The 14,244-nt window shown below is 46.6% G+C and overlaps 1 protein-coding gene across 2 annotated transcripts in view; it reads left to right on the top strand.

Moving 5' to 3' along the window:
* The window catches only part of LOC129385316 (uncharacterized), a 65,138-nt gene that overhangs the window by 35,399 nt on the left and 15,495 nt on the right, over positions 1 to 14,244 (top strand). Inside the window, exons 4-5 of one of the 2 annotated variants that reach the window (XM_072289129.1) lie at positions 312 to 595; positions 10,784 to 10,973. The exons of the other annotated variant lie outside the window; for it this stretch is intronic. Of the exons in view, the coding sequence (XP_072145230.1) occupies positions 10,961 to 10,973 (13 nt within the window). The 5' untranslated portion in view covers positions 312 to 595; positions 10,784 to 10,960. The remainder of the gene's footprint in view (positions 1 to 311; positions 596 to 10,783; positions 10,974 to 14,244) is intronic. 2 annotated transcript variants of the gene reach the window in all.

Consider the following 14,244-nt stretch of genomic DNA (forward strand, 5'->3'; position numbering starts at 1 on the left):
AATAAAATTCGGAGTGTTTCTTATCTCTATGTTAATGCTGTCAGCAATGCCAGCGCAATAGGTTACAAATTGTTCCGCCTATTCGTCTCCGAAGCTGATAATGCTCCTTCGGATGCAATGAGTATGTGTCAGGAAAGTGTTTGCTCAGCAACTAGATTTTATGGTTTGAAGTAAATCGTAGTGAACGATTATTATTTGAAAAAGTGCTTCAGGGCGAGACCGCATAGCCACTGACACTCTCGAAAGTTGAAGCCTAGATTTGAGACAGTACATTATTAAATTTCGGTACCTTGATTTCTCCTCCGACTCAGGTAACCAGGGAAATGCAGACGGCTCCATGAGGGTTTATATCCTGCGTACCAAGCTGAGGGGAACAGTTGGTGCCGCCGCCTCCCTGGTCGCAATGGCAACGTCAAGCATTCCGAACACCGAACACGCCTACGAACACTGGGGAGCCGGCTTCGCACATTGGCCACCCGCACCAGGAGCCCTTATCCAGGTGGTGGAAGGCGGCCGCCATCCGGTCAGCGGCCGTCTGGTCGGCACGATGAGCTGGCAGTCAGAAGTGGAACTGCTGGCAAATGGCACAACGATGGTGAGAAATGCTTGTTATAGACGATACACACATTAAGATGCATTTCATTTTATTCCATCTTCTTTCCGTGAAGACCCCCCGAGGGCGTATTACATATGGGGTGCAATCAGCTAAAAAAAAACATTAATAATGCCACATGTGTTTATATACAAAATACGTTATCAAAATTTTCAACGAATTATAATGCACAGATAATCTCTATGACATGTTGGGCATGGCCGCTCTAATCTTTAGCTGCACGTGGGAACAAGGAAGCTGAAAAAGTAACAATTCGAGCACGCGGACGAAAAACTTGACAGTTGTGGTTGGGGCGGTCTGAAGTGTCTGATGCTGGCATGGTGTAAGGTGCATGATTGAGTGATAAGCAATAGAACTTGTGGCAAAGTATTAGGGTGGCTATTTGACGGCAAACTGAGAGAGGCGTTAAGGCAGATTTAGTTTACAGAGCTGAAACACTGACGTCATACGAATAAGAAGAATGCATGAAGCTTGTAGCACGATTTTTGTCTGCTTCTAGGTCATTTATGAGGCTAACACGATGCTGGTTCTTTATGGCGAGTGCATTTTCTAGTTTAGATTGAACGAGTGCCTTGTAAGCAAGCAAGTTTAAGGGATTAGGGGTGAGGCGAAGATGAGTTTACGAAATGGCAGTGTATTGCTAGCTGATGATATCACGTTGGTTATGTGTTAATTCCACGTTATATCATTTATTACTTTTATGCCTAACAATTTGAAAGACGATACGAATTGTACGATCTCGTTTGCGATATTGCATAGAAAGTCATGAAACTTGTGTCGACGGGTAATGCAAGAAACTCGAACTTGCTAGGGTTAAGCATCTTGAGTCAGTCTTCTCACCATTGTTGGATGTGGCTAAGATCCGGTTGGAGGGCTTCTTGATCCGCAGTGTTTATTACTCGGCAGTATATAACGCAGTCGTCAGCAAACATTCTGATTTGGCAAGATGCGTGCAACTGGAGATCGTTAATAAATATAAGAAACAAAAGTGGGACGAGAGCGGATCGTTGTGGGACGCCTGATCTTAAAGGAAGAGAATTGGAGGACTGGTTATTTATGATGACTGATTGAGAGCGGCTTCTAAAGAAGGCTTTGATTCACTGTAGTACGTTAGAGTATAGGTTTAACCGAGAGGGTTGTTTATTAAACGTTGATGTGGAACTTTATCAACTGCCTTATCGTAGTCCAGCGAAATAGCGTCAAGGTGAACGTTAGTGTCAAAGTCCGCAAGCAAATAATTGAGAAACGTGTCTAGTTGTGTTTCGCATGAATGCCTCTAGCGGAACCCATGCTGGGGCGGATGGAAGGAATTTTTAGGGTTTAAGAAGTCCATAGCGTGAGAGTATATAACATGTTCCATGATATTGTAAGGGACCCTAGTTAGAGATATGGTACGGTAGATAACAGTTGAATTTTTGTCACCTGATTTGTAAAGCGCAACGACCCTCCCCGTTTGCCAGTCTTTAGGAATGAGGCGCCTGTGGTAAGTTACTGTAAAAAGAACAACTTAAAGTACAGTGCGGCATTAGGGACGAGATGCCTCTTGAAGAAATGGTGGCGTTAAATAATTGAAAAATTATAGACCCGTTAGCTTACTCCCAATTATATAAATATTTACCAAAATAATATCCATTAGAACAAGGGCAACACGGGACTTTAGTCAACCAAGGGAACCGGCTGGCTTCAGGAAGGCATACTCTACAATTCATCCATGTAATTAATCAGGTTATCGAGAAAACCGCAGTCCATAATAAGCCTCTCTATATGGCTCTCATAGATTAGGAAAAGGCATTTTTTTTTTTTTTTTGATGCGAGGATAAATGCCTCAGGGCATACAAGGGTATGTGATGGGGGTGAATAAGGATGATTAAATGAATGAAAAAAGATTTGCTGACTTAATGAAATCCAAGAGGGACCGATAATGCGGTCCCTGCGTCCAAGCAGTGTAATGGCTCAGATTATGCGGCGAGAGTCCCGCTGCTGCGAGGTGCCGGAGCCTCGTCGGTTTGAGTGCAGGGCAAACCCACAGCAGGTGGTGGATGTCGGCTTCGATTCAGTAGAGATACCAAGAGTCATAGCGGCATTACGTATTCAAGGAGTACAGAACGGCTGCCTAAACACCTTGGAAAATATATACTGTGGTTCTACAGCTACCTTAATTCTACACAAGAAGTGTAAGAAGACACCTATAAAAAAGGGGTCAGATAGGGAGACAATCTCTCCAGTGCTAATCACTGCGTGCTTGGAAGAAATATTCAGGCTATTAAACTGGGAAGGCTTAGGAGTAAAGATCGACGGCGAATATCTCAGCAACCTTCGGTTTGCCGATGACATAGTTCTATTTAGCGACAATGCAGGCAAGCTACAGCAAATGATTGAGGACCTTAAAGGGACACTAAAGGGTACTATAAAGTGATAAAGCAATAATCTAGAACGTCGAAGGGGTCAATATGATCACGAACAGAGCTTTAGTAACCGAGAAATTGAGGTAAATGCATGACACGATGTGAGATCCCCCAGCGACATTCCGGTAGTATGGCCCGATGACGAAGGCACTCCTCATCATAATTTATGTCACTAGTACTCAACTACTCGTATTAAAAAGATCATTTCATTAGGTTACAAGAGGGAAGAACATGCTACTTGTCTACTTCGATTCTAAGAAAAAATAACATTTTGACGTTAACCTTCAATAGTATGGGTGGTCGAAAGGTTTTGTTTTCGCTAGACTCCGCGCTGCGCGCGCTTTGGTGTTTCAGTTGTTTCGTTATCGCGTCGTGCTGCGCTGGTTCTGCTGGCTCGCGAGACTTGCATTTGGAACAACCAGCGAGAATGCCACGTCCATGTGATGTCGTGGGATGCGCGAACGGTCCGCGTAACTTGGCCAAGGGGAGTTGCAGCGGCAATTCCAACGTTACTTATCACTGTGTTCCAACGAGCGAACCTCTCTCATCAAAGTGGTGAAGTGCCGTACCTCTGCCGCAGCGCGTTTGCAATGAGCCGAAATATCGCATAGTGTGCTCGCTGCACTTTCGTCCAGAGGATTACGAGTTCAACGCCGACATACTGAAGTCGTGTGGAGTGCCTTTCAAAGCAATGCTTTCCCGTAGCGCTGTTCCGTGGGTCTTGTCTGCATTCTCCGAAGCGCTAGAACAACTGCAGGTCGAAGGCAGGGCGGTGAGTGCGGCATTTGGTTTTCACGAAGCAAAACTTACAAATGTGCGAATATGTACAGCCATGACATACAGTTGCCGCCATAGTAGTGCGCAACGATGCCGGCAGCGCAAGCCCTCAGCAGCAGGTCACGTTCATCAGTGCTTAATTCGCTGAAGTCGAGCCCAGCATCGCGAGCCAATGTGTCGTTGTCAGGGTCGTTCATTGCAACGAGCGTCAAAGTTGGCGTCATAAAATAAACAACCAGCTTATAGTCGCGCGCTTTCCCTTGCGCTAGCCACCGTAGTTCTGTTTTGACGCTGCTGTCGGCTCAGTCTTGGCTCTGTTTCTGGCCGCGCGTTTGCGTTTTGCGAAGAAAAGGCGAAGCGCCGTCAGCGAGCACCGTTCTACTCACCAACGGCGCAACGTCACTATGAGACTATCACGTGACCACTCCTTCATCGAAGGGTGGACGATTTGAACTGCGCTAGAGGTACGCGGACGCTTCCGAATGCATTTTATATTCAAGCAAGTCTCTTCTTCGCATGAAACAAGCGTTTAGACGTTTCTGGGATGGTATTTCAACAGTCCACGTTGACTTAAATTTAACCTTTAGTGTCCCTTTAACAGAGAAGGTGTAAGAGTGGGATTGATGGTTAATATGCAGAAGACAACGATAATGATAAATAGCCTAGCAATGGAACAAGAGTTCAGGATCGCCAATCGGCCTCTAGAGTCTGGGAGGAGTACTTTTACATAGGTGAAATAATCACAGGGCACCTTGATCATGAGACGGAAATTCACAGAATAAAAATAGGATCAATCGCATACGGCCAACATTGCCAGCTCCTGACTAGAAGCTTACCATTATCATTGAAAAGGAATGTGTACAATTCGTACATTTTACTCGTGCTGACATATGAAGCAGGTACTTGGAGACGGAAAAAGAAATTTGAGAACCAGTTAAGCGGACCGTGCAAGGAGCGATGGAACGAAGATTGCTAAGGAAAACGTTAAGAAACAGAAAGCGTGCGGTTGGGATGCTCAGGTTCAGTTTAGGTAACCATTCTCCGGTTAGATAACCGTTTGACCATTAGGGTTACAGAATGGCTACCAAGAGAAGGGAAACGCAATCGAGGATGACAGAAGACTAGGTGGAGCGATGAAATTAGGAAATTCGCGGGCGTTAGTTGGAATCGATTGGCGCAGGACAGGGGTAGTTGGAGATAGCAGGGAGAGGCCTTCGTCATGCAGTAGACATAAAACAGGCTGTTGATGTTTATGATGATTGATCGCTGACGTATTATTATTAGGTGGTATCCATTATTGCACTTCTTTGTGAGAACTGTAGAAAATGCGATATTGATCATGTCAGCGCATTCTCTGTCGGAGACTGGTTGATGCGAAGCATTAGCCAAAGCGGTTGAGGATGTTGGTGCAAGGTTGATGATGCGCCAAGATATCATGGCGTTATCGCATAACATGCGCCCCAGGTCGCTATTAAAGATTCTTTTGCGTCGGTGACCGTACTCAAGTATTCCTTTTTGGCTGAGTAGTATTTTTCCTACGGCTCGAGGTTTCTCTTTAGCGTAGCAGCGCAATAAAACCACTTCTCTTTATTGTCGAGTTTTTTTTAGTCTCTTCGAAAACCAAGGAATAGAACGATTTTCAGGTAATGTTTTTGTTGGGATAAATCTTTGTGGAAGGTCCTGTACTTTATTCTTAAATATAAAGCAGTTGACGCTAACCGATCTCTGGTTAAAACTGCCTTCGAAGATTGGGAGAAAATTTGCTCAGTTTGTGATTAATGGCGTCGTCATTACCTTTGTCACGCAAAGTGATTGTTTTCATTCGTATTTCATGGCGGTTGGCGTGGAGGGGAAAATCTGCTTGAATAAGTTTGCGGTCGCTAATGGGCTCTAATTACGTAAAGGATGCTAAGCTATCGCAAGGCGTGTTCAGTATTAAGTCTAAAATGTTGCTGGAGTCGTCTACGATGCGTATTGGGCTGGTTGCTAGTTCATTAAGGTTAGATATCAGAGAAACATCGAGAAAATCTCTTCATTCTACGCTTATTTCTTGTGAGTGACAATTATGCCAGTCTATTCCTGCGTAGTTGAACTCACTGAATAGAGCAATATCTGCATTCGGAAATGATGTGGTAAGTAGGTATAGCATGTTGGCAAGCCCATGGGAAAAATTTAGGGGTAGTTTGCAAAGGACTATGGCATAAGCTGATTAGAAAGGAGTGTGGTGAAGTAATGCACAGAAGCCACATTAGCTCCAAGTAGTATGTGATGCTTATTGGTGAATATGATAATCCTGGGCCAGCAGCCATCAAGACGCCGCCCCCATATTAACATGTGTGATTGGTTCGATAACTGGAAAAAAATTTGGCAAACCGGCAACAATTTCAGCTTCAGCTATATTGTTGGTAGACCAGTTTTGGGTTTGTATCAGCATATTGCTTCTAGATGACAACGGGACTATATCTAGACAGAAGTTCTCGTTTGGTGATAGAATTGCGAATATTAGTAAATGTTACATGAAAACGAAAGAGGGCTGCTTGCTGATGTAAAGGGACGGGTATTGTCTAATTAAGGGGAAGACGATCGCTGTGATATTTCTTTAACTGTCTGCGATGAGTCATTGCACACAAAGCGTTTTTTGCCGTTGTGTAGTGTCTTGTAGTGAAGTGAAAGCTTAACACCTTTGTATTTGGCGAATGCTACAAGATGACTGCGCGCGGACTGGACAAACAAGGGAAGTCTTCACCGACACTATAAGATGTATTTGTTAGTTTCGAGGCATGAGAATATATAGTGCCTTTAGTTTTGTGGAAGCTGAATCTAGCTATTCTTTGGCGGCGACGGTTATCAGAATGGTGTCCGAGACAATGTGCGCGTTCGATTTCTTCAGGGTCGATAGTTATGTTATGGTAATCCTGGCAGTGACAATGATTATATCTTCAGCTTCGGTATATGTTTCATTGTTATTAGTTTCTTGAAGACCATAAAATACCAGATTATTACATCGCGATCGGTTATCGGCGTCGTCTAAACATATTACAAAAGCAGAGACTAAGCAGGCCGTCTGGGTGGCGTTAGTTTGGATGGAATCAAGGTCTGATGTAAGCTATATAAGGGTTTGGCAGTGATTCTCGAGTTCGGTCGTTCTCTCGTTCAGATCGGAAATGGTTTTCTCTGTCGTTAGAAGCTGGCTTTTTAGTTCGCCAACCTCGGTGATGAGCCGAGGTATAGCCAGCGGAAATTTTCTTCAGTTCGGCGAGAACGACGTTAGAATGGGGACCGGCGTTAGGTTCGATGTCACCGGATAACAACAGTAGAAAGGAGCAGATGGAGTGAACACAATCAGTGGCGATAGCACTCAGACACTGTGGGCTTGGTAACTGCACTAAGAAGTAATCAATAGTTTTCTTTGAAGAGAGGCTATGCTGCTTACCAACCTGCACTGTCAGGAAGAGGGGATTCGTGTTCTTTCCTGTAGCACAGCCACCATGTCCACGACGTGTCGTTGACGGTTGCTGTGGTCTTATACTTGATGAATATGGTGATGTCGACTGATGGGGCGATCCATGTAGCAGCGATGGTTTGATAGATCCGTGCGGGCATGTCACGGGCAGCGGTGATGCTGGTCTTGACGTAGGCAGCCCCAACTTCATCGCAGCTGGGATTAATCGAAGGGAGTGATGATGGACCCGACGGCGCAGTCGTCAGGCTGGGCAGGAATGCACCCTGCAGGGGCGTCTGCACAAGCAGGCGTTTCGTGTATTGCGACACCACGTACCCGAGCACACGAGGGTTGGATCCTCCCGCGTGTAGCCGTGCGCGGCTTAGCCGGGTTCGGGGAAAGTGGGATCCTGGGGGTTGAGCCGATGCCGGGTTTTCGGACCTTTAAGGCCCCTCGGCGGAGGAAACACACCTCTTTGGCCTCTGCTTCACGTAGACGGCACCCCTGTACTGACCCACCCGGGGGAAATCGGTTGTTGCCTTTTCCTGTCTCTCTCTCCCTCCAGCCTTCGTCTTTCTCTTACTTTTCATCTTTCCTGTCTTCTCCTAGCTTCAGTTTACTTCCAATTTTTCCAGGCAGCAAGGGTTAACCTTGTGTGAATAGCCAACCTAGGTTATTTCATATACGGTTATAGTAATTACGTACAGCTGGCGTTTGCAGGACCAGATATACAGTTCCTGTAGCGTCCCCTTGTAGGGCTCCACGGTGGGTGGCTGGCGTTATTGCCGAAAATTAAATGATTCTATGGCAAGCTCCTTCCCGCCCCTCCAAGATCGCCCTCAGGAAAGAGGGCGCACCGAAGATGTATTTCAGTTTTTTGGACGACAAAGACCCAACTTCCCAAGATTTCACTTGATTCATTCGGAAAAGTCAGATAAACAAGTACGCACAATCTCCACATTTCTAGTTTCGAAGATTTTAACTGATGCTCTTGGTCCAGGTTACAAGGCATCAAGGATGGCAAGTGGAGATCTCCTTTTGGAGCTCCGTGATGTGAAACAACACGAAAAGTTATCCAATCTAGTGTCTTTTGGGGACTTTCAAGTGACAGTGACTCCGCACCTCACTATGAACACTACACGCGGCGTTGTCTCAGAAGATGACTTGCTTCAGCTGACAGAGGCAGAGCTCCTAGAGGGCTTCAATGAGCAAAATGTTGTTAATGTGAAAAGAATAAAGAATTCACTTTACTGCTCCGCATTCGCACGGGCTCTGCTCGCACCGCTGCGTGGATGTATAAAACTGGCCTGGCGTTGTCTCCATTATGTTCAACGTGTGGTGTGTGCGGTGACATAGAATTAACATTACCTTACGTGCTGTATTCTGTATAACGCGGAAAGGAGTGTTATTCGGGTCCCTCAAGAAGACAGGAATTCTTCAGTTCTCTTCAGGACATTGTTTTCCCGCGCCAGAACCAGTTAGATAGGAAGGAGGTCTCTCGCGTTCTTTTAAATTACCTGCAGGACGCGGATTTGGCCTCCACATGGTGACCTTAGGAATGACTATGTGTAGTTGTGTGCTCTGGGTCTGATTTATATGATTTATGTATTTTAAGAGAACAGGGTAGGCAAATTTTTTTTTGCAGGGTAGGCAAATCGATTTTTTGTTTTTGTGTAATTTAAAATCTCTATTCTTTCCTTAACATGGCCCAGTATTTCATTTGCGCGTACGCGAAATATTTACCTGAAAATCAACATTTTTCGAAACCTAGGCAGCATCCAGCCGCGCCCCCTTTGACACATGCTCGGGATCTTTGCCTCTCCTAAACTGAAAATAAAAATTTTTTTCACCGCCTGTTTTTTGTTACGTTTGGCGGAATGAATGGCTGTCACTCATCCGGCCACACTGAAAACCTGGCTAGCATATTTCACTTAGCCAAACGAATGCTATGACGCAGCTGGATTACTCGATATGCGCGGCGTTTTGGTCGTGCTTTGGCGTGTTTTCGCGGACAATCGAATTTATTTATACTTTGGTGCGGGTTATTTAGCGGTAATGCAATGACGAAGCCAAAGACGTGCTTTAAGAAAACTTCTCTTCCACGGAAACCGGCATAAGTCGACCTCCAATGACGCCAATTCTCCCCAACACAATCCAGGAGTGGTCGCCGCAGCCACCACGTGAGCGTCTGCACCGAAGCTTTCGCCCTCGGCGGAACGCTCAAAGCAGAACGCCGGTGTTTCAGCAGCTCTCAAAGCCTGAGCTTCTGCAGAAATGTCACCATGGAAAAACTCGGAACGCGAATGAGGCGTTCAACAAGGTTGTATGGGAGCACGCTCCGAAGAATGTCTTTCTTGGCCTCAAGAGGCAGAAAATAGCGACAATGGATGCTGTGCTAACTTTTAATGACCGCAGCACTGCTCGAGCCGACATTTTGAGGTCATTCGGAGTTTCTCCAGGACGGTTCACAGTCCAGTGGTTGCGCGAAGTTGACCGGCGGCGACTGTACATTGCGGAGAGGGCTGGCTACACGACTGGTAACTAAGGAGGTCCGGAAAACAAGGCAGCTAGCACAGAAAAGTGTTGACGATGGAGGGGACTACCAGGCTGGTGGCTATTGAAAAAATGCGCTAGAATTTGTTTCCATAGTTCTATATTGCAATACAGCTCTTTCTTCCACTTCAAAGCCAATTATCTCAAAACACCAAATTTTGCTGCATTTGACCCTTTTTTTCAGAAACTACAAGCGCTAGGGCGATAACATTTTCCAGGTATTGAGCAAACATTACAGAAAGTCTATTGAACCAGGATTATAAATATTCTTGAATGGGATTTTTGTTTACAGGCTGTTTACTGCAGATTTTGGCTCTAAAATTTGGTGGGTCCAGTAAAAAAACGAAAAAAAATCTAATCTTTAAAAAGAAATAACCCTGGTTCAGTTACACTACCTAACATTGCTGATTACAATGCCACGAAGAATAATATTCTAACCCCAGCAGATAACGAGAAAAAGGGTAACCAACATAGCCTAAAATGCATGGCTAGAATAGGACCTACCCTGTCCCCTTAAGTGCCGCTACGGTGGAGCAATTGCCGGCAACAACTGCAAGGCTAATCCCACCAGTAGCCTACAACCACTCAACTCAACTCAACTCACCCGACCGACACCTTCAAAAGGGATGTCGGCTTCATTCACCAGCAGTGGACACGGCAGCACCACCATAACTATTTCACCTGAAGTTCCGCTTCTGTTGCTGGTGTTCTACGGATGCATTTGCCTCGGATCGCTCACGGATGCTTCTTTTCCCCCTTATGGACAACGTCTGATTACTTTAATAAGATATTAAGAAATTTATCATGTATCATATATTTGAATAATCCATCTAATTCCTGACCAGTCCCCGTAGTGGGTAGGAGCCACGTGCTGGAACAACAGACGTCGAAGTTACCGTTCTCACGCGCGGCGCCGAACGCGCCCACAACGCCGTAAAATCAGCCAGGTGTGGATCACTGTGACCAGCTGCTGCTGCTGCTGCCGTGCCGCAGGAACACTCCAAGGCCGGCACGCGACAGCATGGCGACGAGCACCTCGGTCGTCTAGGCCAGTCTTCCGGGGCCTAGACGTGTTGTCGACAACTGCCTCCTCCCGGGAAAGCAGCCCGAGAACCTTGGCCCCGTGCCGCCCGCCCGCGGCAAAACCACCAGCGCACGACCCGGAACAACATGGCGCATGCCGGTAAGCCCGAATATGCAAGTGCTTTTTTGCAATTGCAAGTAAAAGGGTAATAGAGACGTTTTCATCCGCCCTTCCCCTGAGCTAGAACTCTTACAATTGCCGTGGCGAATGGTCGACCAGTCTTTGTTGGGTTAAGAGGTCTCTGGAGATGTGACAGATGCACATTAGACTTTGTTGAAGAAAAGTGCGAAGCGAAGTGGTCCCACCTTCACGGTCTGCTCAATTGGCTGTCCTGCGGGGACATGTCAGTGTTAGGCCTTCTGCTGCCCTCATGACCTTTGTGAGCAAGGCAAGCTATCACCAGCGTTCCTGCCGTGCAACTGCGCGCAAATACCAGGCACGAGCCGAAGGGAGAGGAAGTATCAGGCAAAAAACGAATCCTTTGATTAGGAACTCGCAAATGGCAATGCTTTTCATCTAGTCACATTTCCTGCATCCTCAATAGCTATGCTGCCTATGACCATCAAGCCGCTGTTCGGAAGTGCATGGTAGCTGCCAAGGCGCTGGGTTGGCAATACAACTGCAGGGGACATATTCTGCGACTATCGCTTCGGCGACACCCTTCGCGTGGCGTAGGCCTCAACAAGCGAATCAGCTTATCCGATTATGCTCAACCAGTCAATAAGCGCCCGCTTAACGGCGATGTCATCGCAGAAGTGACACTATAGCCGAAATTGATCGTTGCAGAATACGTCCCCAGTGGTTCCGTGAGCTGCCTCACCGCAACATTTCTCGGCAGCGCATAGTTAAAACTGGGTTGAATAAGGAGCAGCACAGCGCTGTCATCTTTAAGTTCATTTAGTAAGCCATCCTTTATTTAGGACTCCAAATCTATTTAATCGCGATTACCGTTTTGTGGCGCTTGGAGGCATCGTACGCTCCATTGCTGCTGGAGTCTCACTGACCACGCATCGAAAATATTGACCTTTTGATAGGCGCTCATCATTACTGGGAAATCATCGCGGGATCCACTAAGCCTACGTCTCAGCTCCAAATTGATGGCAGTGGAGACTGTATTCTGATGGACAGTCCAGGGCCAGGCCGGCACAATGAAGTCAACAGGAGTCTGCTTCTCGGCTGCTGGCGTGATGCGTATAGAAGGGAGTTAACAAATTGACAAGGAAATGTCAGCCCAGATAAAGTCTTTCTGGGAGCTCGAGCACATCGGTATCGAGGAACATGAGCAGTTCGTCAGCAGGACGCCTTCCTTCAGCACTATAAAGAAACCATTAACATTTAGAATGGCAGCTATAAGTTGTCGTTCCCTTGGAATTCGATGGTTGACGAGCTTAGCGACAACTACGAGTGCGCAGCAAGGCGTCTTAGAGCACATACAATGCGCCTCGTGAAAGGAGATTCGTTTATTAGGGAGTACGACGCCTCCATAAGAGATTACATAGAAAAGGGCTATGCAGAGCCAGCCAGCAAGAATTACGACACGTCGGAAGGTCCGGCGTACTATATGCCACATGAAGCAAATGTTCATCACAAAAGCCAGGCGACGAAACTGAGGGTAGTATTCGATGCATCATTAAGTGCCAAAAATTGCCTCTCACTGAACAATGTTTTGGAAAGTGGCCCTAACCTAAACCCAGAGCTCATTGATCTGCTGATCAATTTCCGCACTTACAACATTGCCATCGTTGCGGATATTGAAAAGGCCTTTCTCCAAATCTCCCTATCAGAGGGCGATTGGAACGCTGTGTAGTTCCTCTGGTACGCTATGACCCCAAAGAAAGGGGAAGAACTTCCAGCTGTGGTGACCTGTTGGACTACTCGAGTGCCGTTCGGTGTCACGTCGAGCCCATTTCTCCTGTCTGCAACGTTGCAACATCATCTTGAAGGCCTGCCGGAACAGTATGCTGAGACTGCGGTATCCAGCGCAAGCATTTTTACGTGGACGACCTTGTAACTGGGGTTGACAGCCTTGACAAGGGTAAAGTCTTGTGCCAGGAATAAAAATTTATATTGTCTCCAGCAGGGATGCGGCTACACAAGTGGATATTGAACGAACGTGATCTCGTAAACTTCGTGGAGAATGGCAATGTGGAACGAATGAACGCTGATGATGGATATTTTGCAGCTACAAAGGTATTGGGAGTTGGTTGGAATGCTCAGACTGACCACTTAGAATACAACCTAACTTCACTCATCAACCTCCTCTCCGCAAGCGCAGACAACAAGATTTGTGCTGCAGGCCTCGGCAAGAGTTTTCGACCCTTTTGGACTTATTGCTCCCACAACATTATGCGTAAAGTTAATGTCCCAGAAGTTGTGAGATTTGGAAATTGGTTGGGACGGTCCTTTGCCTGAAACATTGCAGCCTGAGTGCGACTGCTGGTGTAAGGAGCTTTCATGCATTGGAGTATCCGTTCCAAGACAGATAGCGGCAGGCCTAAGAAGTGATGATACGGAGAAAGTGGCACACATTTTCTGTGACGCAAGCCCGAAGGCCTCTGCTGTTGTCGCATATATCGTGACCAAGTCTCCGTTCGGACTAATAAATGTAAGCTTGGTCATGGCCAAATAAAGACTGACCCCTTTGAAATGCCTCTCGCAACCCCGATTGGAGTTGATGGGAGCCCTTGTTGGCGCGCCGCTATGCCATTACGTAACCAAGACCTTGGATCTGAAGAACGTTGCTACTACCCTCTGAACTGACTCTTCCGTAGCTATGTACTGGATCAAGGGAAACGCTGCCAGATGGAAGCCTTTTTTAGCAAATCTAGTCTCAGGATTACAAGCTCTCACAGATCTCAAGGATTGCAAACACTGCCTAAGTTCAGACAGCCCCGCTGACCTAATCACCCGAGGCATTCTCCCATCAGCCCTGCGGGAAAGCGAGTTGTGTTGGAGAGGACCCCGTTGGCTTCAGGAGGATGACACGCATTGGCCAACAATAAGGAGCCGAGCTCGAACGTTGGGGAGTGCCAAATGAAAGAGCGAAAGGTGACGGTGATGCCCATAGTATCCTCGTCATCCATGGCGATTCTCAATGTTGAGAATTATAGTTCATTCAGCAGAGTCGTGCGAGTAACCGCGTAGGTCCGCCACTTTGTCGACAACTGCCACAACAAAGAAGGAAAGACAATCGTCCCATTAGGAGCTGAAGAAGTGATCCGCGTCGAAAGATACTGGTTGGCTAAAACTAAGAGATGCGTCCAGCGATGACCTTTCAAACCTGAATAATCGAAGACCTCTGTACAAGAGTTCCTTTGTTTTACCTTTTAACCCGTACTTCGACAAAGAGAGCCTCATGCCAGTTCGTGCA

This window comes from Dermacentor andersoni, chromosome 7 (genome assembly GCF_023375885.2).
Source record: "Dermacentor andersoni chromosome 7, qqDerAnde1_hic_scaffold, whole genome shotgun sequence".
NCBI classification, from domain to species: domain Eukaryota; kingdom Metazoa; phylum Arthropoda; class Arachnida; order Ixodida; family Ixodidae; genus Dermacentor; species Dermacentor andersoni.